This window comes from Oryzias latipes, chromosome 7 (genome assembly GCF_053564925.1).
Source record: "Oryzias latipes strain Hd-rR chromosome 7, Olatipes_Hd-rR_3.1".
NCBI lineage: Eukaryota > Metazoa > Chordata > Actinopteri > Beloniformes > Adrianichthyidae > Oryzias > Oryzias latipes.
In genome coordinates this window covers 13806404-13831600 of record NC_136243.1, presented here as the reverse complement: position 1 = coordinate 13831600, position 25197 = coordinate 13806404, and the positions used below count along the sequence as shown (strand labels likewise).

At 39.1% G+C, this 25197-nt stretch overlaps 1 protein-coding gene and 1 long non-coding RNA gene across 2 annotated transcripts in view; one reads left to right on the top strand and one right to left on the bottom strand.

The window, feature by feature from the left end:
* The window catches only part of LOC101157536 (inactive dipeptidyl peptidase 10), a 29454-nt gene extending 6722 nt beyond the window's left edge, over nucleotides 1-22732 (bottom strand). The window contains exons 1-13 of the mRNA XM_023956823.2: nucleotides 22501-22732; nucleotides 14870-14984; nucleotides 13326-13421; nucleotides 12470-12564; nucleotides 9835-9906; nucleotides 5439-5491; nucleotides 4855-4936; nucleotides 4590-4710; nucleotides 4369-4523; nucleotides 1803-1903; nucleotides 1529-1652; nucleotides 1233-1274; nucleotides 1051-1155 (exon numbers count right to left, since the gene is read on the bottom strand). Of these exons, the coding sequence (XP_023812591.2) occupies nucleotides 1051-1155; nucleotides 1233-1274; nucleotides 1529-1652; nucleotides 1803-1903; nucleotides 4369-4523; nucleotides 4590-4710; nucleotides 4855-4936; nucleotides 5439-5491; nucleotides 9835-9906; nucleotides 12470-12564; nucleotides 13326-13421; nucleotides 14870-14984; nucleotides 22501-22713 (1374 nt within the window). The 5' untranslated portion in view covers nucleotides 22714-22732. The remainder of the gene's footprint in view (nucleotides 1-1050; nucleotides 1156-1232; nucleotides 1275-1528; nucleotides 1653-1802; nucleotides 1904-4368; nucleotides 4524-4589; nucleotides 4711-4854; nucleotides 4937-5438; nucleotides 5492-9834; nucleotides 9907-12469; nucleotides 12565-13325; nucleotides 13422-14869; nucleotides 14985-22500) is intronic.
* Nucleotides 4919-5330, top strand: LOC144994061 (uncharacterized). The gene is made up of 2 exons (XR_013657442.1): nucleotides 4919-5046; nucleotides 5135-5330. It is a non-coding gene; the product is annotated as an uncharacterized LOC144994061 (long non-coding RNA).
* Nucleotides 22733-25197: the final 2465 nt, after the last annotated feature.

Genomic DNA, 25197 nt, shown 5'->3' with positions numbered 1-25197 from the left:
GGTGCAGCAGCACAGCGAGGATTTGTCAGACGGTGAGAACATAAAATTCAATCAAGACACTGGTGGCAAGATAGCAGCTTCAGAAAAAGCATTACTATTTAAATAGAACAAGAACTTTCAGAGTGAGGCTTTGCAGACATTGCTACTCGGATATGGATCTCATCAGAATCAGATCATCCTGATCACGATCTTGACTTACTGGACAATTATTCCACATTTATTTATACTTGTTTAATGCTCCATGTCTGAACATAGCAATAAATCCTGTAAAAGCTAAAGGTGACAAGCATACAAGGCTGTTGGCAATATGGTGATTTGATTCTGTTACAAACAGCAACCTGAACAGCACTAATACAGACTCACTGCTTTAAAAGCTTGTAAATGTTAAAAAGAAATGAAAATTTGTTTTTATTTGAGCTGTGGATCTCTCAGAACTAAATACAGATTCTTCTTAATCCTCTGGTTAGAGGAACACAATTAAAAGAAAAAGATATTTTGAATTTGATGTAAATCTAATAATTTTAGAGAGAAAATAAAGTTTGAAGCAAAAGATTTTGAATGCTTTGGCAGGAAAATAATTCGGATTGCTCACGGAACAACCCAAAAGAAGGGATGGAGAGGAAAGCAGCACCCTTTGAGCTCAGCATGAACGTGAATTTACAGTAGCAATCATGGACAGATGGTACTTGTGAATGGTTTGGCTCAGTTTTAGATGCCCTTTCTTTGTCATTTATCCTTGAAAACACATTTAATATAAAAAAAAAAAACATGGTTTGTGATTGCATATACTAACCGTAACAAAACTGTTACAGTTATAACTCTTTTTTTTAAAAATCAGTTTGGTGATTTCTAACATAGTAATTTAGTGCTGTAGCAGAATTTATTTTTAAAAAGATTAAGTAATCTATACTTTTAAGGGCTAAGCTGTAATATAAGTCCTCTAAAGGAAACAGAGTGTGTAAATATACAGTCAAAAAAAAAAAAAGCATTTTAATGCAATTTAATTTAGGAAAAAAATGTATCATTTTTGCACAAAAAAGGAAAGCAAACCTGGGCCGTGAGACCAGCAATGTGGTGAAACTCTCCGCGTGCGCCTTGTTTTGCAGGCAGGACCGTATAAAAGAGTGAGCCGTCTGATGTAAACAGTGGCACATCCTGGAAAAAAAAGAAGTCCCAAGTCCAACAACCACACACAGGTGCACAAACCGTTTCTGAACAGTTGCTTCACATACCTGTCGTTGGTTTTGCATAATGTCCATGACAAGTTTGTGTTTCTAGAAATGTTTACAAAATAGAAAAAATATCACAAACGATAGAATTCAGTAAAACGGTTTACTTTTATGAAGTCTCAAAGCAAGATTTGAAAGGAAATTTTCTTCAACAGCAACTGACCTTAAGTTTTTTTTTTTTAGTCAAGAGGATTATTTTTACTAATTATTATAATGTTGCCTTTAAAACAAAGTCTTATGGTTTATAAAATAATGTAACGTTTAAGCAGAGGTCAATTAGTTCACCTCCGACCTCTCACCTCCGAACATGCTCCTGTGGTGGCTTCACACACGCAGAGCACTGATTGGTTCTGGGCTCGGTTCAGCCAGCGAACTGCAAGTCTGGTGCTGCTGATCCAAGTCACCATGGAGATGTAGCTGTCTCTGAGGAGGTGATGCAGAAAATGATACCCACAGGGAGAGCCGGGGGGAGCAAAAGAAAAGTGGCACAAAGAAAGAGCAGCAGCGACAGGCAGGCAGTTATTTTTTTATTTTTTTTACAGGTGGTTTTCTTCAAATTTCACAAAGATGTACCTGGCTCTGAGGGAATCTAAGGGAGGCATCATCTCCAGAGTGTGAGCTGGACCGTAGAGATTCACCACAAACAGACTGACTGATGGGATGCTGGAGCCCGCCTGTAAGCACAAACAACATGGATATTCTCGTGAGTGAGGTTCTACAAGTTGTTTTAAAAAAAATATATATATTTTTTTCTCCCTGCAGTTCAGTTTATGCTGATAAAAACCATAGAAATCTCAACTAAATACAAAAGATCAAAAAGAATATAGAATTGATTATAAATACAATAAATTAACCACCATGAGGTTCACTTTTTGTTTTCAGAGTAAAATCTGCAGAGCTGCATCTAATTTTGGCTCGCAAGTATGAGAACTTACAATAAAATTGCATGACCAGAATTAAACGTTACTAACACATTTAGGGAAAGATTACTGTTCGCAGAAGCTGAAACTTTAAAGATTAAAAAAAAAGGAAAATGTTCAGTTCTTTTGTAAATTTTACAGCTGGGCTAAAGAGGTTCAAACCAAAGAAAAGTGAACTTTTTTCAGCTGCGTTCCTCTCAGACAAAGTAATGTTTTGATTGTAGTAAAAGCAAAGGGGAAGGTGTCCGAAGCATTTACGTTATTGCTGTCAAACAAAAATAATATTCCATTCTGTCTATGTTTTTTTAAAGATAATTGACAAAATATTACTTGCAAAGTTATTCTTCCAGTAAAAAAAAAAAAAAAAAAACAGTAATCAACAAACCCAAACAACCACCAAGATAAAGTTTCAAGCCATGGGTCCAAACAAAATGTAGGTAATAATTCCAACCAGTTTCACATATATAGTTCAAGGAAAATCTGCCCAAATTTACTTCTAAAATAGTTATGTTCACTTTATCTGCACATGTTATGAAGGACAGGTTAAAGCTTGGAGTTTTACCAACTTTTATAGTATGTAGTTTACATTACAGAACATTTTTGCTACATTTGTTGTAAATATATTAATCACAAATTGTGATTATCAAAGTGTTTAAACATGAAATAAATTAAATATAATTAAAATATTATTCACATTATTGACACGTGAAACTTTTAGAATGTTTCTTAATCATGTCTGATCTTTGTCACCAGACATTGTCATTAAGATATTAAAGAAATATGTTAACATCCATCCATCTTCAGAACCCGCTGTGTCCCTTTCGAGGTCACTGGGTTGCTGGAGCCTATCCCAACTACTGTTGGGTGAAGGTGGGGTACACCCTGAACGAGTCACTGGTCTGTTGCAGGGCTCCACAATCACATGTGCACCTAGGGGCAATTTGGAAACACCAATTAACCCATAAAGCACGTTTTTGGACTGTCGGAGGAAGCCAGAGTGCGCAGAGAAATCCTACACATGCATAAGGAGAACATGCAAGCTCCACACAGAAAGGACTCAGACAGGATTTGAAGCAGAGCCTTTTCACAGTGCCAACCACTACACCACCATGCAGCACAAATATGTTAACAATAGAAAAAAAAAAAGTACATTCTTCCATAAAATGTACATTTATGTTAAAAGTGTCCAATGTTTTATTTGAAACTGAGCTAAGAGTGCTTTAGAGTTTCTAGTTAGTTTTTGTTTTTCTGCTGAAAAGTGAAAACCCGACTTCTCTCCTCACTGCCGTCTTTGCTGCAGGGCTGACTTTAGCAGACAAGCAGAGTAAGTGGAAATGCAATATCACAGCGTTTACCTGTAAATGGTCACAATCTCCAAGAGTCCCTTATATTACATCTATCAGACCATTATTCTGTAAAATTATATCATTAAAAAAAGTTTAAATCCACCAGGGACAGTCCAGGTATTGGGTAAAAACTAAGACCAAAGTCTGTGAGGCCAGAGGCAGTTTAACTGTTTTGGAGATCTGATCAATTTTTATCATCTTGTGGTTTCAGTTTTTTCTTTTTCAGCTCAGCTCAGCAAAAATACTTTCAGTTTCAGGTCTAGACATACTTAAAACTGTTTTTTTTTTTTTGCCTTATCTGCCCAATGCAAATAATGACAACTACTTAGGCTTCATGAAGCAGTAAGTTTGTGATTCAGCATCATCAGTGGAAAAAAACTGTAGGTGATCCCCGGAATAGAATATCTAACTTTTTCTACTGTCTCATCTGAAATCAATTGAACATTCATGCTGAAGTTCATGTTATTACAACGAAGATCATTATTTTAACTGTCAGTGCTGATGATATTATTTAATACAAATGTATTCTTTTTTATATCTGGTATTTTTAGAACAAAAATGTGTAAAAGAAAAAAAAATTAAGCAGAAACAGTTATTAGGCTTATATATTTTTGATTATCTTAATTATTCTTCCACAATATTATAGAATAAATACTATCACTTGACAAAATAAAAAGTTATTCTGAAGTTAAAATAAAGATGAAGGACTTAAGGAGCGAAAGTCACGGGAACTCTGAAATTTTGAAAATGTTCTAAGCATAACTTTTTCTTCAAAAACAGCTAATTCTTAATTAGATGCTGTAATAATTTTTGTCTGTATTTTATATGTGAAAAAGGAAGTGCAAAAAGCTATGGTGTGGTGCCAGTCTTTACCTTTGGATAGTGGTAGAGCACATTGGATGGGTAGAGGCCACCTATGAAGTGAGGGATTTCCATCATAGGTGTCGCAGAGTTGTTGATGCTGAGGTATGCAAGCCGAGCGCCGTCCACAGACCACCAGTTGGCCGGGTACGTCAGCAGCACCTCCTCTGTTTGACAACAGCCGTTTTAAAGGATTTTAACCAGTGCGAGCTGAAATCTGGACCGCGTCTTACCTTCATACGTCCAGTCGGAAAGCCCGTTTACTATATTTAGCTGTTTGTCGGTTGATGTGAGACGCAAAGGTTTACTTGTCACGTTTGGCTTGTAGTAGATATTTCCATCAAAAACGAAGGCCTGCAAGCATAAACAAACATCAAAACCGGCAAACACTGCAAAATCAGGCCCCACTTGTTAAATTTCCTACTAAATATTGTACTGTGCATTTCTAATGATTGCATTTGAAGTCACATTTATCTGGTAAAGAGGAGATTTGCTCACCAGCTGGTTCCCCTGTGGTCCCCAGGAAGCATACTGCAGCTCTGCCTTCTCCCTTTCCGGAGGATCAAGCTCCAACAGATCCCTGAAACACACAAAATGTCAGACATAACCCCCTCTTCCATTAGAAACGAGTGTACGGTTCATGGGCCTCTGAAGTCCGTCCATGCTCTGCCCCTGAGAGAGCCACAGAAGGTAAAAAGAGCAAGATGCAGAAAGGGAGAACCAAACTGTTTCATGCAGGAATGCAACCTTTATTTCTTCATGTCTCCATCTGATCCAGGCAAACAAACTTTTCTCAAGGCAAACTCAAGCAACGAACGATGCTACAGGTCTTCCTGACATCCTCTCCTGAACCCTTCCTCAGATGCTCCGGGGATCACCTACAGTTTTTTCCACTGATGATGCTGAATCACAAACTTACTGCTTCATGAAGCCTGCAAAAGGCACTGATGAATAAATGCATGTCTGATAGAAAACATGGAGTTCTGAGTCAATGAGCTGCACTTTCATCTGCATGTCCTGCTTGCATCGGGAACGCTCATGCCCAGTGCATCTCATGCATTAGCATTCACAGTTGCACCTACCCATTAGCCACACTGTAGATAGCATAGGACGCTGTGAAGGACTGAGAAAACACCTGAAAGAGGTAAAGGACATCATGCACACAGGTGTGCCACATTGATGAAAACACGCTTTATTGAAATCTCATTCCTACTGACGTTTAGAGTAAAATGCAACTGAATTGCATATTTTAAGTGGTGAGGAAAACTTCTATTAACCCTATTTAACCATACAAATCATATTTGATAAATGCATTTCTGAGAGTCCTATTTCACTAGCATGATCCAAACTTTCCTTTAAAACCCATCGTGTAGAACTTGGTCCACGTTTTCTGCCCCGTAGTTCATCATCATTCCACTAGGGGCAGTAGAAGGGCTTTTCCTGCTCATTTCTAAATGGCTGCTTCCATGAAATCCCAAAAACCTTTTGGCAGGAAAAGTTTTGCTAATTTTCACAACTTTAGGTGGAGAATAACTCATCTATTGTTATTCATTTTATAATTGACTACTTGCTGTATTGAGAAAAAAATACATATTAGTTGATAATTAATTCTTTATTAAACAGTTACAACATTTTAAAAATCAGATTTTAGACAAAGGGGCTTTTCCCCCTGAATACTCATGTCAATACTTTTCATATTCAATATACCTTTCATATTCTAACATTGTTGTGAGTAAAAACTTACCAAATCAGCCAATGGATCATATCTGATTCAATCTATTTCTCTTTTTTTAAAATTGCTTTTTTTATCAAAGGGTTTAAAAACATCTTAATTAAGAAAGTAAGTTGATTTTTCAGTCAGTTCTTTGACGCAGTAGAGTTTACGGGTTAGTTAATTCCTTAATGCCCAGTTATCCTTAAGACATAAAAATGTAATTATTTTCTGGATATTAGAAAGAAACAAAACACACCAAAAGGCAACAAATCCATTTTTTCTGAAATTGCTTCCTCTGAGCAAACCAAGTGACTGCAGCAAAAGGTCAAACTGTTAACGTTTCTACTTTGATGAACCATTTTTGTTATGGTTTTGCTGAGCTCTGACTTTTAATGAGACAATCTTAATCTGACTTACAGCTTTCTGCTAAACGCATTAAACCACTGGAAGCAATTTCACCCGTGTTACATCATTAGGGTGATCACAGCTGAATGAAGTAAAGTTTGAGACAAAAAAACCCCACAAAATCTAAGTCGCACACTCTTATTAAACTGATTCATTAGAACGCCCAGTATTCATCCCGCTCAGCTGAATTGTGGCTGGCAGTTCTAGTACAAGCATCAGCACCTCCGAAAGATTGAATTAACGCGCCGAAAAGACTGGGAGAGCAGAATCAATGATGAATTTGTATGTGTGTCTCTGTGTTAATCGTAACACATCAAAGCACTGCCCGATGAACTTGAGGTAATGCATTGATTTCTCCCAACCCCCCCTTCTTTTTCAGGCAAAAAGGACTGGATTTGTGCCCGCTGGCCTCTGAAACCTCAGCCACTTGGAAAAACCAGTCCCTACAGAAATTAAATGTCACATCCTCCATGCAGCACACTTAGCAATGAAATTGGATTTTTTTTCTAGTGTTGTTTGAAAATGCACAGTTGGGGCGACACGTGTGTAAAGTTGCAGGGATAAGAGGAGGGGAGGGGGTTGATAAATTCCAAGGCTGCCTAAACGAAATAGAAATCTGATCGAGGTGCCAAAGCCTGGCTGTTTTTACAACACAAATAAGCAGGCAGGATATGGGGGGAAAAAACGGGGAGGCGTGAAATGGTCAAACACAAAAGGTGACAAAAGGCAACTGGATGAAATGAATAAAACGGAAAGGTACATTTTGCATCACACAGAGGGAGAGAGGCACAGGATGACTAGCACAAAAGAGGTAGCCAAAAAGTAGGAAATAACAACTAATCTTATCAAGAAAATCACTAGAAAGTAGTAAAATGATTTCCCCATGAAGCAATTTTTGCTCCAAAAGAAATCATGTAATACAATATCAACATCTAGAAACAAGGACTTCCAAGTTAAGTTAACTATCAGTTCTAATTCAACGTTATACAGCCCAATAATGTCAACACGATCTTTATGCAAGCTGGCCCATCTCAATAAACATAACATAAAACAAGCACTAATTCTTAGAATAAAAATCTACTTTTTCCCCCCCAAAATAATAACAATGCCTGTCAGTCTATATTTTATCAAACTTTAAAGTAACCATTGAACCCAAAATTACAGTGCAATTTCAGTTTTTCTGAGTCCTAAATCAAGTTTTTCTATTGTCGAGAGTATGAAGCAAAAGGATTTTGACTAGTTTTAAAAACAATTTCCTTATTTCTAAATTTTAGCTATCAAAAAGACAAAAACATATCTACTGTGCTGATTTTGAGAAAAGCTGTAGAGCAAAGGTACGTTAAAAGAATTGAAAACATCTTGAATATCTATAAAACAAGGCTTTTAGCAGGGATCAAACAGTTTGCAGTGCCATAGTTAGTCATCTTTTGATTTATTTTGAAAAGCCCGCACTGTAACAGTATGAGGCCTTTTGGTTGAGTCTGCATGCTCCTGTTGCTGCGTGTGTCTTCAGGATAAACAGAAAGGGAGAGCTACAGCATCTGTCCCGAGGAGGCAGAGGGAATTTGATGGCCGCTAACATGTCATAAATCATGCAGTTCTTGGGCTTGTCACTCCGTTTTAGTACTCACATCCTCCATTCTGCCAAAACAGATGAGACAGGGCACTAGGCACAGATTAAAGAACTGACAGATAATGTGACAGACATGGTAGGCAGAGTTTACAGCTATTTGCTGCACTATTTAATCTCTCAATGCAGAGATAAAAGAAGGCTTCCTATCGTTGCTCCCGCCGCACACCTCCACATTGCTCCTCAGTGTTGGCTGCGCGCTGCAGACACATCTCCTTTTATTTGTTCCTAAACTGCGCAGTCTTGGCAGGCTCCAACTCGGTTGTTTTAGCTCATCAGTTCCAAAAAAATAAAACCTCCACTGAGGTCTAGCACAGATTTTCCCTCTCTTCTCGTGGAAATTCTAAATACAAAACCTAGCTAATTAAGATTAATTCAAGGAGATTTATTTGTTTTCCTATTCAAATAATTTTGCTTTTTAATTTTCGCTGAACCAGCTCATCCCCCCCTATTTCAGATTGTTATCTTTGATCAGCAGATTGAACCTGAGATGAGGATAAAAACAAAAAAAAACGGCTCTCGTTTCTCCTCTGCTTTGTGTTTGTCTCTGCCACTCTGATCTGCTCCCCATCTAAAGCCGGTGGCTGCTGCAAAACCTGCCTCCGTCAGCACAACCCCCCCACCTCAGAGACAGACAGAAGAATGTGAGTGAGGAGGATGAGGGAAGGAGGGGAAAGAGGTGGCTCACCCCTGAAATCTCCCAAATGTTTCTAAAGAATCCTCTGATATCTCACTTTCTCATTCTGGGATGTCTCGGCTTCCATCAGAGTAAATATGCAAAGCAAGCCACAAATTGGGGCAAAGATTTGAGCCATTTTTCTACAGCGATTCGTGAAAACAGATTGAACGCAAGCCGGCTACTCAATAATTCAGTTAGCGTGGTTGCAGTGTGTTTGTGACGAATGCAGTAACACAGCAACAGGCTCATTTTGCCTCCCCACACACAGTGAAATGATATGCAGTGATTAAAAGAGAAGCCCGTCTCTGAAGGAGATAAAGAGGTAAAACCTCAGATTTCTAACAAAACGGAATAAAAATGTGCTTTTTTTTCCGTCCTTAGAGGTGGAGGTCGGAAACATTTAAGGACGGTGTCAAACACGAAAGGAGCAGAAAGAGCGAACGTTTTGCCTTATCTGATAACCACCTGCAGTTGTGATTTTCTGAGAGCTCCTTATTAAAATTCTGCACAGAGCGAGCGGGGCAATTTCATCACTGCCGCTCCAAATTCACTTCTTCATCCCACCTGATCTGTCCTGTCTTCCTTGACACCTATCTGCCACACACCTCCCAGGGATTCCTCCGTCTTTCTTTGCTCAGGGCTCCACACTAGATCCATCAGCCACTTTAAATATTCCATCTCTCATATGTTACCCCAGTCGTTTAGAGTGCAGCATTATGGAAGTGTAGACTGCTGCAGTGGCAGGAAGGGGGGGGGGGGGAGAAAAAGCGCTCCAAAGCATAAACACACATTCTCCTTCATGCTGATGTTCTGTTGTTCCAATAAAGCTCTGATCAAAATTGCATGCAAGTGTTGTTTAGTGGCCACAAGTGGCCTGTTAGACACGTGGAGGCCTGTTAGGGGGGGGGGGGGGGGGGGGGGGGGGGGGGGGGGGTTTGATAACCTGTTCTGCACATTAGTGGAAGCTCTGTGGCTGAACGTAAAGCCTATAATGGCACAGCCTTTGGGGCAAATCTGAGGCAATTTTGGGTTAAAGACAGTGAGACTTACCGGCTGAATGTCATACGCCAGGAGGACAAACATCTTATCTGCCGACACCTGGAATGTAGCTGCGGTCAGGTCCTGCAGGAAAAGATAGGAGCAGTGAAGGAAGTCATGACATTAAGAAGTAACACATTATTTATGGGTTTTATAAGAAAAAAATCTTAGCAGGTTTAAAAACCACCTCAATACTTTTTCAGAGTAATGTGTTCTTTTTCAGAACACATTACTTTTAAATTGATTTTTTTCACTGAACAAACTCTTTTCTGTGTATATTTTTAATGCATTTGGCTCCAAGATTATAATTTTTGCGATTTGTTTCTTCACAACTGGATCAGTAACCTACATGTTGTAATTCCACTGAGCTCAGGCAAACCTGACAGAAAGATATTTTTCAGTGGAAGGACTCAAGTGAAGTCTTAGATTTGCTTTTCAGGTCAACACCTCAGACGCTAAATTATTGACACGACAGAATTTCAAATTCCACAACATTTTCCTGGAAAGAAAGGTTTGTGCAATATTTTATGGAGCATTTGTTTTCATTGATTTGACCAATGTCTTTTATTACTTAAAGGTCACCTGTTTGTAGTTTCACTCTATCTTCTTCTTTATGGATTTCGGTCAGACATTTGCTGTTTCTTTTCTTGCAGATGAAGTCTTTAAGGTTTTAATAAGAATTGGGAAACAGCTTGCATTTTTTTATAAAGCTGTCACAGTACAGCAGACTGTAATGCATCTTGTGTTTCTTAATCAGACATCTGACATATTAACAAAAGGGGGGAGGAAACATGCTTGAGTTTAGGCTTGAACAAAGACCCATTCTGATGAAATTGTGTTTTTGGTGTTTGTGGCATTTTTCCCATAAACATATTAAGAAAATTAATCTTATAATTCCATTTCTGAGTATTTCTTTCTTTAAATTTTGGTGTATCAGGAGCAGACAAAAAAACTGAATGTGATGTAGGTGCTACAATCAGCAGGCCATGAGCTCCCTGCTCTGCTGCATTCCAAGTCATCCACTTGTAGAGAAATAGATCCATGTACGTCTTGGTTTTCTTCGTCTGAGCTGGCATCTGGATCAAAACTGTACGGCTGGATAGCTGCACCAGTACTGTTAGGTTGGGGTTGTGAGCTGTTAGCTAGCGGGAGAGCATGTAAACTGATGGATGACAGGAAGGGAAGGCAAATTTCTAAAAGTATGGTCACACCGGGCATGTGATGTAAGTTCAAAAAAACGCTAAACACGAGTTCTTAAATGCGGATTTAGCTTATCGTGTTCACACTGAAAAGCAGGGAGGGGCTTCTTCTTCTTTTTCTACCGTTAACTGACTCATGTCCACCACATACAGTTAGAAGAGGCTTTGCGCAAAATGTCGAAGCGTTGCAAATCTTGCAAATCTTCCTCCAGACGTTTTCTTTCACAGCTCTATTCTGTATATAAAATATTTGGTGTCATTAATTATTAATTTCTCTTCCATGATCAATCTTTCAACGGTTGGCACTTTAAAAAAAAAAAAAGGAGACGACATCCATGGGTCACTACCAAATCTGAGTCTCTGATTGGTCACAGTTTGACCTCATTTAACTTTCAGTGGCTGCATGTTTTGTACATAGATCCTGAAAACAGTTGTAGAAACTTGAGTAGCTATGCATGAGCGCCAGAGTTGTTAACACTGAAGCCAGAAGTGCGTGTTACCTAGACTGCTTGAACGTGCATTGCCGAAAGCGGTGTTAACATAGCTTATTGAACTTCTGTCGCTCTGCAGAAACTATGTTCTAGAAAACAACACAGGTTTTGTCTTAAATAAGAAATAACCATAATTAAAAGATCACTGGGAATGCTTTTACAATAGATCAAAAGATGGTCGGAGTGGGACCTAAATTCAGTTTTATGGTTTCTATGGAATTAATGAAAACGATCAGTTTTTGTGCTGTAAAAGATTAAAATGTAAATGTTGTTTTTGCATTTTGCCAATATTAATCTTTGACAATGAAAACACTTTTTGTGGTGTTTTAATATCCGCCACACAGCAGCAATTTTGTCTTCCTCTTATATCTACATTCAAGAAGAACAGCTTTGCCCGTCATCACTTTTCTTTTTTATTTTCTTTTTTCCTCCAAATTTGAAGCGGTATATGAGTTTAGGGGTAAAATACATTTTTATGCAAATTTCTTTCGCTGACGCACTATTTCCTGCCACCCTCCCCCCTATTTATCTGTGGATCCTCTTGTGGTTTTTGGTGTTCATAAAAGGAAATAAAAATATTCTTCTGAATTGGAAATGGCAGTGTGGATGAAAAGCCATATATCAACACTGAGTTCTTTCAGTGTGACAACATAGCTTTGCTTTAAGCCTGCCTGCAATGACCCATATAAGTCTGTCAGTGTTGTGAAGAGGCGGTGTTCAAAATGATGCCCTCGCCTGGAAAATTCTCTTTGAAGACACATGTTAAGGGGCTCATGGAACAGCCAGATTTTGGGGGTGGGGGTAGAAAGATACTGTAACCCTGCCAAATCTGTTTTTGTCTGAACTGTGGGATGTGGTGCACAGGGATTTCACAGCATCAGTGTCTCCTCTCACATTCAATTTTCCTTTTTTATCCGCAAATCAGAGTTAAAATCAAATTCTGCTGCTGCTACTTACCAGAGAGCTGTTGTCGAGCAGAGTTGTGGTTCGGTTATTGGTCAGGCTGAACGTCAGGACATGCCCCTCCCTGGTGCGCAGGGCCACTTCATTTTCTAACAGGGCCAAGACATTTCGGGAAAGAAGAACATCCGTCATTAGGTCAAAGGGTTTTTTCTGCAGAGGCAGAAGCAACTGCAACACGAGGAGTAATCACTGTCAGCTTTTGAATACTGGTGTTTTCCTGATAGCTAAAAATTAAGAAAACCACAACATTTTGACAAACAAAGCAACACCGACCCATTTCACTTGAGTAATGAATTTGGAAACACAATCAATACAAACCAATCAGTAAAAGCTCTGTTGAGATAAAGCATAGCGGGAGGTCGGCTGCTATTATGGTAAGCCATTTTGGAGCCACATAAAAGAACTGAAAATAGCTGCACAACCACAAAGCAGCCTGTGTGTGTGAACTCCCCATATCAGAAAAAAGCGACATGTGAGATCACCATTGAAGTGTCAGAATCAAGATTCACATTATGAAGAGCTGAAAAATGGCAGACCTCTGCAGGGGGGGCACATGGGTTGCACAGGTGACCAATAAATTATAGGAAGTGTCAGATGTGGCAAATGTTAATTCAAAATATATAAATATGGTCATTTACTTGTTTGTTTGCACGAGAAGATTTTTCCTATGTATCTGATAAAGTTTTAGAATAAATTATTTTTTCAAAAATGAGTGTTGGATTTTCCTTGCATTGTTGGCTCGCTACAAGAAGTGGTTGTTTTGGAGGCATATTTCAGAATTTCTCTTCGATGTTGATTTTTAATTGTCCTTCTAAGACGTGATGTTTTGTGCTGCAAGACAGATCCTTACCGTTTAACCAGGAGACACAGGGATCATGAACTTTAAACGTGTTGCTCTCCAGATCGTCCATGGTCACGTGGGAATGCCGTAACAAAAGGGACTCATCTTTACAAGCAGACATAAAGACTTAGTTCAAAACGTTTTTAACAAATGGTGGCCTGAACTTTATTTCCATCTCCCCATTTATGTACAGCCCAATTTGTCTAAAAAAATAAGGATAAACCATATAAGCTCACTGAGAATTCTAAATGGTGCTCCAGGTGATCAAAAATATTTTAAAAAAATGTCATTTCTAAAAAAAAAAAAAACAAATAGAAAATATGAAACACATATTTATATCAATAAATGTAACTGGATAATCAATAGAGTTGACTCCAACATTGGAGTGGTTATTTATTTTTGATAAATATCTTTCCTTGTAGTAGTATCTTTACTGTGAAGCCACTAATTTGAGGTGCACCAGCAATTTTTACTTTTTTTATTTCCAATCACACAAGATTAACTCCATTCCACCCTAAAATCCCCATATTTTGTAACTTGCACAAGACAAAAATTAGACTTAGATATCATAGCGCCATACTTTGATTTAAACAAAAAATTATTTTTGTTGTTTTTTCCCAATTGAGTGTTTTGCTTTTGTCTGTCTGTTTTTCTGTAAAGTCTGAATTCTATCAGGCGATTTCAGTATCTAAACTCTTATACTGTGTTTGGAAAAGTAGGAAATACACCCAAACTGTTTCACAAATGCACACGCTCCAGTTCACAAATATATATTTGTGCAAACACGTAATATAAATTCACAAATGCATCTTTTCTGTTTCACAGATATAATTTTGAGGTACACTCGGGTATAAACTCAGAGATTTTACAAATTATGATACTGAACTGTACCGATAGAATTCCTTCTGTGTATAAATGTTGCTTTATAAAACAAACTCATTAAAAAAGTTGAGAACCACTGATCCCATGTATTGCCAGGTAAAAGTCAATAGTTTGTTCAATATTTTATTAATCTCTCTTCAGTGATAAACCAAAGCCTGCATCTAATTAAGATCAACTACAATGGAAATAGTGGAAACAGCCAAAATGGATAAGAAATAACAGAACTTGTGATCAAAAACAAGAAAATAAAATAAAAAATCTTGTTTTAGGGCTTTTTAAATCCCATTTTTTAAACCAAAAAGTTACTCTTTCTGGGATTATTTAATCTCTCAGAGACTATTTTATGAAGAGGTGGAGTAACCTCCTGGAATCTCCCAGGTTGCTTGGCAACTGAAAAGAGCCAAAAATTAGTCATAGAGATTTGAACCCCATAATAAGTTAAATTGCTTTTTTTTGGGGTGGGGGTGGGGGGGTGGGGGGTGGGGGGGTGTTACATAAACTACATAAACACATACATAAACTAAAAAAGAAGGTGATTAAACCAGCCTTTTTTTCTGTCCCAACTGTTTCCCTGAGATAAAAAAAAAACATTATTTTTGATTTCATGCAGTTCATTTAGTGCTCAATACTGCAGCCCATCTTCTTTTCATCTGCTTTGTCAGCAGTCCTACCAGGTGTGAGAATGATCACAGACAGAATGACCAGAGACATCACAGCCAGGATCACCACCATGGCAATCCCTATGCCTTTCCAATTCCGTGGAGGACCGTCTGAACTCCCCAGGTCCTGTTGTTGGAGAAAGCACAAATGAGCACAGCAGCAGAGAAGACATTACTGTTCATTCCTACAGTTACACAGACAATTCTCCACAGCTGAGGGATCAGTGCAATAGAGACTCTGGAAAAGGATTCAGAAGACTGACTGATCGACACTAAATTATACAAGGTTTTTTGCTGGAAAACTGCACTGCTGCATAAAGGAAAGATGCTCTCAAGTGCTGGTATTATAACCATAAATGTTTCTCCATCATCGCTTAATGTCACTTGTTGCAGTGCATGAACGATGGGTGCGAAAAACAAGGCAATGGATAAAAGAATTGTTTGTTTAATGGTTCAAATAAAAACAAATTTAGGAAGAAATTGAAAAGATTGCAGCATGCTGGCTTCCCATTTCCCAATTCCAACAGGTTTGATGTTGTGGAAAATATAAATGGGAACAAAATGCAACAATTGTGCACATCAGTAAAGTTATGTATAGTGGATAAGAATCTTTTAAGAGATGATGTAATATAAAAATGTAGAAACCGTGAGCTTATTACAAACGTAACATCCGGATTATGTTAACGTCACATCTGTTGGGATCATTGACTGTACATGAGAGCTGGACATAAAAGAAGAACCCGCTGGCTCCAAGAAGCCAAAATCCCATTGACGTCTATTGAGAAATAAACAGCTACTCCTCACTCATTCTATTTGTCAGCATAATCATTCTTGCTCTGTTACCATTTTCTTAACATGTTCTTGCTAACCCCCCCCCCAATATTTTATCTCTATTGCAAGTTATTCAAGTTATAAACTGACCAATCAGATGGCCTCAGGAAAAGCACGTGGTGCCCGTTGGCCCACCACCTCAAAAGTTTGATTAACAGATTCTCGCTGGCCCTCTTTCAGTGGAAAGGGTGTTGACTTCTAACAGGCGTACTCATGATTTAGGACAGTAGTTGCCCTGGAAACATGACTCAGACCAACTCAGATCAATCCCCGTCGACTGGCTCCAGGAAGTCGAGGTCCGTTTCGCAAAAAATAACGACTTAATTGACTTTATTTAGCTGGAGCCGGAGTTAAGGCTATTTCTATGGGTGACACCCGCTCTGTCCAGTTCTCAATATACAGTCAATGGTTGTCACACACCTGGTTGTGGGTATAATTGTTCTCCACTGTTGACCCATCCCCTTGGGCAGGGGTCTCCAAACTTTTTGCAAAAAGTGGCCAGATTTCGTGAGGGCCGACCAATCGTTTGCATTCTTTGAATTATTTTAAAAACATTAAATGCAAATGAATTATTTAATGAAAATGTTATTGCAAGTCATATTTTTCATTCCTTCACATAGAAAACCAAAACATCCAATTACCTTTTCTACTAAAAATTTCTGTCAATTTTTCTGTTTTTCACACTGTTCATTCCCAGTTAAACTATAATATAAATTGTCTTTCCCAAGGACTCGGGCAGGGCGCTTACTGAACAACTTTGATCACTTCATTAGATAGAAGTGGAAAGATTTTGCAGGAAAAAAACCCTACATGGTCGATGTTAAAATCCATCCCAGGCTATAGCCGACACAATCAAAAACATGGTGATGGCTCAGAAGAGCGTAATAGACTTAACTAATGAATAAAACAACAGACATCTCATTTTGCACGGGAAAAAAAGAATTCAAATCGTTTCAAAAATATTATAAGATTCAGGGAATGAGGAGAAATCCTTGTAAAAACAAGGGGAAAAAAACCCAAATGGCCCTGATTCATGGGACATTTGTGGAAGTTGCATTCAGGCACACAATAAAAATGATTGCATGGGGTGAAAAACCCATCAGAAACCTCTATCTGTGAACACAAGTAACCACGAATGCATAATAAAACTTTCAAATCACCAAATATAAAAGAAGGGGAATAAACATGCACACAGCTTTTCTAGACTCTAGTTAGAACAAAGTAAAGTATCGGTAGAAAAGTTAAAGCAGAAATCTTCCAATTGATTATATAAAAAATGCAGGCATTTCTTTCTGCTATGCCGTGTCTCTCATTTTTAACTTTCCCCATAGTTGCAGACCCACAAATACATAAAATCCAGTAAAATGTGCTCTTTGAAGGGGAATGCTCCTTTCATTTCATATCCCATAAAACCGAGTTCTGCAGGTAATTCCAGTGTGGCTCTATGACTGAATGGGGGTGCCAAACTGACTTCCTGCAATCCGCTCCTGCCGCCCATTAAAACAAATGGTTGCATTATGAACTGAGAGCCGTTGGGTAGCGGAAAAGGAACCATATCTCTTTAAAAAATATGTAATCCCTCTGCACCATGACTAACACTTAATGTGTTGCAAAAGAAGTACATGATCCTTTCTTGCAGTGATGAAATCTTTTTTTTCTTTTGCTTTTTTTTTTTCCATTTCCCTTCTTATTCTGAAGTGGATTCACATCAAGTAATCATCACGATTTAATGAACTGCTCCGGCTGAAGTTGTTAACAAGGCAATAAAAACAATGAGAACATTGAACTGTATTAGGATCTGACAAATCCAGTTGCTATGAGAGCAGAGTCTCCAGTTTAATCTCCAGCCCTTCTGTTGCCTCTGAGTGCAATCAAGGAGAACTGATGTAGCCTGCCTTAGTATCAGTCACAATTAAACACAACCATGCTGCTCCCAGGCTGAACTCCCCCTCCCCTCGTAATGAGCGGCTGGCTCTGTTGGAACCGGGGCGCCTGCTGGAGTGAAATGACAAAACCCAGCCTTCAGTGTGGCTGCCCGCCTCTCTGGCTCAACCTTGAAAACATCGCTGGACCCGAACACCTTCCTGCAGATCCCGCACAGGCGGACGGGAGGAGGAGGAGGAGCAGTGGTGCAAACAGATTGCCGCTTTTCCGCGCTCCCTCTGTGACACCAGCTGTCCCCAATTATGCTCTGTTGACCGTTTCAAACTTCCACCATTTAATCTCTCTGTACAAATATGTATCTTCCTTGTGCAGCATAGAGCTCTCTGATGACTAAAGAATTTAGTTCTGAAAACATTTGGGTGAAGAAAAACTTAAAAATGAAGATGGAAATGCCTCTTTGAATGCATTTTTTCTCTCTAAACCCTTTCTAGCACCCTCTATTCAACTGAGGTAAACAGGTTTACTGCATAGTAGAGTTGAGGAAAGGACACAGCCTCTCCCAGCACAGAACTCCAGCCAAGGTCTCATCTTTAACAGATCTGTTTGGCTGCAAACTAACAACATGATCAAATCAAAATCAGTACGAGCTGCAACTGCAAGTTGTAAGCGATGCTTGATCTTTCAGGGCAAGCCAAGGCAGGGTTGATAGATGTCCAGGGCTGTGTATCTTTTGGCCTTTAAAACACTCAGCTTTTATATTATCCTCCTCCCCGCTCAGCACACACTCCCTCAGGGAAGCAGCATAATCCCTCTGTCAGAGAAAACCTACAGTCTCTGAAGGCTTTGAAAGAATAAAAGTCCCCCTTGAAAGATTGAAAATACAGAATTTAAAATGAACACCTTCATAACGTAAGCTGGTTGCATGTTGGAACTTCAAGTCGTGATCAGATCAGTTGTGCAAACGGCAAAACTGCACTGGCATTGTGTGGAGTCTCAACAGGAACATTTTAAACTGGATTACTTGCTTGTCTGATTCCAACACCGTGTTTTCATTTCCACATGTGGCTTAGGTATTACTGTGAGTTGCAAGATGCTCCTGGGGGGGATGCATATCTCGTTCCCCAGAAGCCAAGATATTACTTCCAATTAAGGTCGTGTCAGAGAAAAATGGAGAGACGCACAACTGGATGAGGTAAGGCTTTAGTCACTTCCTGATGCTCTGAGCCAATCCCCACCAAGTGGAAGCTATAGAAACTGCTGAGGCTGAGCGGCTGCCAGTCACACTGAATTTGAAAATGTAATGCAGCGTAAACTGCCTTTGCACAGGTGAATGGATGACAGGCCAAGCATCGTAATGAGTTTATGCCATGGACATAAATACCTGGACAGTTAATCTTTGACGTCACCCGAAGGATTCTTAATGGCAGAAATGAGGGCTGAAACTGGGGCAGCCATACTGATTGGAGTTCAGCCGCTTAACTCAATAGCGGGCCAAAAAGCAGGTGATTAAGGGGGAAAAAATAAACTGAGAGTTTCGTTGAGTCTACCCATGAGTCCAACAACCTGCAAATCAAAGACACACTCCCTAATGAAGCAGAAATTGTGCTCCAATAAAATCAAAACAATCCGATCATCTCCGATCACCCAGTGGTCTCTTTATTATGATTTTGGCGTTTTTGGTCTAAATACAAAAAATGTGTTGTTTTCTAGGACATCGTTTCTGCAGAGTGTATTAGAAATTTGCCTCTGAGTTGTGGGTAGGAAAATTGGTGCCCCCCCACTTTTTGTCATCGTTTTGTTTACACTCTCCCGTTAGCTTGTAGCTCCTCACAACCCCAACCTTCCCCGTGAAATGAAAATGGTGAGCAATATCTGAGCTATCCAGTTGTACAGTTGTGGCCAGGTTCCAGCTCAGATGAGGAAAATGAAGACGTACATGGATCTAGTTGTCTTCAAGTGGAGCAGAGCATGGAGTTTGCCGTAGGTTCCACGTCACAGTTACAATCTTTTTCCACTGGCATTTTTTCATCTGCTTCTGATTGACAACTAACTGAATAAAGAAAAACTCTGTGATGCAATTTTAAGTTTCATTTTCTTTTTGTATGTCCTCCATTATGAGAAAATGCCACAAGAACATGTTAAAAGCACCAAAGGCACTATTTTCATCCAAGTGAGTCTTTAAAGGAATACGTTACAAATAGAAAACAAACCAATAAGCATCAAGAGAGTTTTTGAAACTATTGCCTACATATAGTTATTATTGGTGTAAAAGCTGACTTTTTAACCTGGGAGTTAGTGGGAAACTATTACATTATCAAACCTTTCTTGAGTCAAAGTTGAGAAGGGATTGCTAGGCTAAGTTAAAACCAGTCAGCCAAACAAAAAATAGCAGGGTTTTGTCCAAACCCGAGAGGAAATCCTCTTTGTCTGAATCTGCACACAGGTGTCAGAGAGCCTTCAAGACAAAAAAGACAAACATCAAAGAGTGAAACCTGAAGTCATTCCTGTCAAAGTTTTTTTTTTTTTTTTTTTTGTCAGACTTTGCAAAACCAAGTTAGAAAATAGAGAGTGGATCTAGCAACGTCGGGTGGTTTCACTCAAGCAAATGAGAGAATCAATAAGGTGTACAGTTGTAAAAACTCCACAGGGAAACAATTAATATTGGGAATACAGCCTGAGGGAGGCTTGTAGACATTCTCTCTGTGCTCCTTACAAAGAGTAACACCTAATTGAGGAACTCCAACACCTTTCCGCCACTTCAGCATAAAGAAGACACTCTCCAGGCTGTAAGCATTTATTAAACTGCTCACATCTGACATCTTTTTCTCAGAGCCGTAAACAAAATCAATCAGTATCAACCCTATTGATTGAGCTGGCACATTAAAAGCCAAACCCAATTACTCAATCTGCACAGCGTGCAGCACATCGAGGCTGCTCAGAATGCGGGCTGTGTTTAAAATTCATAAATTAGACTCAAGAGACCTCCTTAACTCCATCTACTGTGTCTTTGATGCGTCCAACAATAAATCACATGAAGGGGAAACGAGGAAACCAATCCCGGCTTTCCTTAGATTCTGGTTGCAGATTTGCATGCCTCTTTGGATTTGCAGCCCTCTCTCCACCCCAAATGAGGGCTGATGATGTTTACTACATAAAAATGAAATCAAAGAAACAACACACAACAGAATTGGATGTTGGGGAGACACGTGCTGCACTCAATGAGTTCCTGTAACTGTCCATAAAGGATGCAGATTTGCAAAGTAACCTAATTGAATTAATCTATCAGTATTTTCCAAAAGGAAAGATCTTTTTCTACCTTATTCAAATAAAAGGCTGAGCTCTGCACTGATTCATATCGATGCCGTCTCCAACAGAGGAATTCCTAGCTCCCATCACTGCACCAGAATTCCCACCACTTTGTCATCCTCCGAAACTCAGAGGGTGAATAGCTGGAATCGTCGCCCCGTGGGACTAACGGGGGGCATATATTGTTCCCCCTGAGGCTATTGCCAGACAATGCAGCAAAAGTGTTGGTGGAATGAAAGACCAGCTGCTTTCTCTTACAGCTGCAAGGATTCCCATCACACGCAAGGAAATTACAGTACAAAAGGCGCTGTGACAGAGAGCTCTTCCTTTGACATGTCCAGAGCCTCTCAGAGTGGCTGACTTTATGCCTCAGGAGGTGAGCGGCATCATGGGGGGACATGGCTTTAAAGTGAAATATAAAGAGAATGCCATTCATTGTGGCGGACTGCAGCTAGTATTTTGTAAATACCAAACACACTGCTGCAATAAATGAAGCTCCCTTAATAAATGTAAGTGTTTTTTTTGTTATTTTAAGTTAGCATTCAAACTATTCTTGCAATTTGAGTTGCACGTTCTGTAAAAACACACCACTTAAGTGCATTTTTTAAAAACACTTCTGATTTTTTGTTTTGTTAATTTAGGTGCGTGCCAGTGTTTAGTTGTGCCTAATTTGATTAAAAAGTGTACAACTCTGCTGCAACATTATTTCCACTGAAAAAGATAAGAAATAATTCTATTTTTTTTAATGGGAAGATTAAGCAAAATGTGCTGTTTGGAGCCTGTGGTGTGAGTTGACATTTGGAAAAGGTCATAGGTTTTCTTTGCGTTCTGCACCCATAACAAGTCCAGAGGGGGTAGAAGCATTCTGTGATTGTGAAAACACTACTTTAACGAAATTATTAACCACAAAACTATTTAACCCTTTCATGTCTAAATTTATTTTCAGCAATAAAAAAAGTATGTTTTTGCTTTCAAGTAGATGCTGAATAAAGCCAATGTTGGAGCTGAAGTGGACATTTGCATCAATAGGTGTTAAAGGGTTAAAAAATAGGTATTTGAGCACCACTCATTCATGTTTTATAGGAGGTTTGAAGCACATTTCTCAAGAAAGTTGTCAGTTTAAAATGTCATTTGTGATGCTTTACAGAAAACCTTGTTTTTAATATTTACTGCTCAATTCTTGGTGTGACTTGTTTCTTAAATCCCTTTTTATTTGCTTTACATGAACATGTAGTTTATTTTTCTGCTTTATATAAATAAATGCCATTTAATAGAATAGAAATCCTTCAAATTAATCTGGAGAAAACAGTAAGGAGAGTCTTTATTCATTAACAATACACATGCAGCAGAGAGCAGTTTTACGCGGGGGGTAACTGGTGGAAAGGAGGGGGAGTAATCCCATCTCTAGAAATCCAGCTTTAATGATGCAGAGAGATGCTCAAACTGGACTCAAGGACGATGAGAAAGTGGCACCGCATTGCACACCGTCCAGAGGGATGAGGAAGGGGGATGCGCGCGTGGAAAGTGGGGAATGACCCCCTTCAGACAGCCACGCTCTCCTCCTCTACATCACACGCGGGTGGAGGGGGGATGGAGTAAGGATTGCATGCACGCGTACATACCAGCTCCGTGGTCATATTCTGTTGAGTTGTGGCAATCATTGTAATCCGCAACACGACCCCCCTCCCTGACTGCAGCCTCAGAACCCACAGCCCCAGCAGCTGCACCGTGGCTTTGCGGAGCTTCTCCTGCACGCTGCGCTCTTTGCAAGTTTGTCCTCGGTGGGCTGGTGGTCCTTCCCCCCCCTCCCCCCTCCTTCCCTCCCCCTTTCTCATCCTCTCTGCTGAATGGGTGAGTCCCTCACTCATTCTTTATCTCCATTTCATCTTTTCGTCGTGGGTTTGATCAGGGAAGCACAGTCAAAACCTGGTTAACTTGCAGTTCTTGGTGCATCATTGTTTCAATTAAAATAAAAATCACTCAAAAAAGCAAATTGGGTCTTGGTTACAATAATCTAAATGTTAATAAAACACTTAATTAATTTGTGGTTAAACATTTGTAAATTATGAATGTAAAAACTTAATTTTCTAATAGAGCTTTTGCTAACTCAATTGAATTACGTGTTTAGATTGCAAGCATAACAGGTGGCAGAGGTCTAGCTCCTTTGCATTGTGGGTAATAATGTTTTGTTCTGCTTGTGATTGTTTCTGTGTCCTGGGTGTTAAAGTCCAACTCTGATCATCTTTAAATCTATTGTAAAAGCGTTCCCAATGGTCTTTTTTTAATGATGATGCAGACAGAGGACAGAGCAGAAGTAGTTCATCAGAAATTTCGGGGGACTGTTGGCGCTGAAGGAAGCCTCTGCTCGTTTCCCGTGATCCCCTTGTTTACACTCTCTCCCGCTAACTTGCAGCCCCTCACAACCCCAACCTAACACAAGCGTTGCAACAAAGCATTATGGGAGCCATCCAGCCGTACAGTTTAGAGCCAGTCACCAGCTCGGGCGAGGGAAACGTAGACGTTCATTGATCTAGTCATCTAGAAGGGAATGCATTGGAATGGAAGGAGCAGGAAGGTTGTGATCTGTCAGCTTTTGGTTCTGCATCACATCTACAAGCTTTTTTGAACGACATTTTTTATCTGCTCTCAATTCGCAGTGATCTATGAGAAGTTCTTGGAAACAGTTGTAAGTCTAACTTTCTTAAAATATGTCTTCAAGAAAAATGCCACAAAACCATGTTTAAAACACTAAAAAGACAACTCTCATTGGAGTGGGTCCTTAAGGGTTTTGTTGGTTTTGGTTGTTGCTCTGTTTACTGTTGCGATTGGGATGTTTGGTTGTGTGGTTGTTGTACTTGGCACCACATATTAGAAGGTTCCTCAAAGAAGTGAGATTGCACTGCCATTACACCATTAAGCTGATTGGACATTAAAAGAGGAATGTATGCAGATTGCACTAAAATTTTCCTATTTTGCCATTTTGTACCTCCCTTATGTCTGATTGTCCTGTGGTTTTGAGCATGTATGAGGCAGGGTCAGCAGAAAAACTGTCTAGTATAGTGGCTAAGGGTCACCAATTATAACACACCAAAACCCAGTGAGAGCCAAAAATACCAATTAGAAAAATACACTTTATTTATGTTTTTGGGACCATTGAACTATTCAATGTAGTGTTTATTTTATTTTTATTTTTTTTACAATATCTGAATTAGAACTGTGTTATATTTTTTCATTTATAATTACGATTCTAATTTTGCTTTTTCAAGTTCCTTCCAAAGTTGCCTCCTGTTGCAGCAGATCTGGAAGCAAAAAAAAAGAACATTTCTATCATTGTGACTTTGATGCACCATCATTCTTTTGCACCTTTTATGATTAACATTTAACAGTGTTGGTGTAGAATTTGAGTATCTATCAATGTGAATGCAATTCTACACTTAAATAACTTTGTCTCTCATTCTGGTTTTCAATCAAACTTGTTTTTGCTGGGGCAACACAATGTATTTAAACAACACTGTTAAATTAAGTCGATCCGACCTTTAAAATTCCAGTTGAAATGACCCAAGAGGATCATGTGCACACCCGTACCTTGGTTTGTTACAAATCTAGTAGGACTACTCCTCTGTCATCATGTTACAGCAACACCAATAAAATAATAAAATAAAAAAATAAAAAACTTTTTAACTACATTAACATATTTGATTCTAAGTGGAAATTTCTTCCATAATTGTATTATGTTCAGCCAACAATATTTTTTAGGACAATAGCGGTGTGACTTCCCCCTATAAGGGAGGTGACACAACTCACAAAGGGGCTCATTTGGTTTTTGTCTTAAGATTTTTAGATATATTTGACTGGTGTTTTGCACTGGTCTGGTGGTTTTGTGCATTTGCAGAAGTCATCCTGTTGCAAAATTGCAAAAACAACAGTACCTTTAAGACCAGAAACAAAAAAGAAGTATATTTGTGGCGAGTATGTACAGAGTGGGCCTTTGAAGGAGGAAAAGAATATGTTAGAGGGGCAATATAAACACTACAGGATTTCAAAAGAATTGCTACAGGGAGAAAAACTGTTCAAAGGTGCCTTGAATGAGTTTTGCTCCATTGCAAACAAAGACTGAACAGAATCTCACCTTTGAGGTGTTCCCACTGAAAATAAAAAACAAACTTGAACAGAGCAATTCTTTTTAATAGTGCTGTGCAAGTCACTTCCAAGCTCTACAACTTATGTTACTGATTTTCAAAAGAAATCCCTGACCAAACATTTCTGTCTCTGGATTGTAATGCATTACAGAAAGCACTCACTCTGTCACTCAGCTCCTC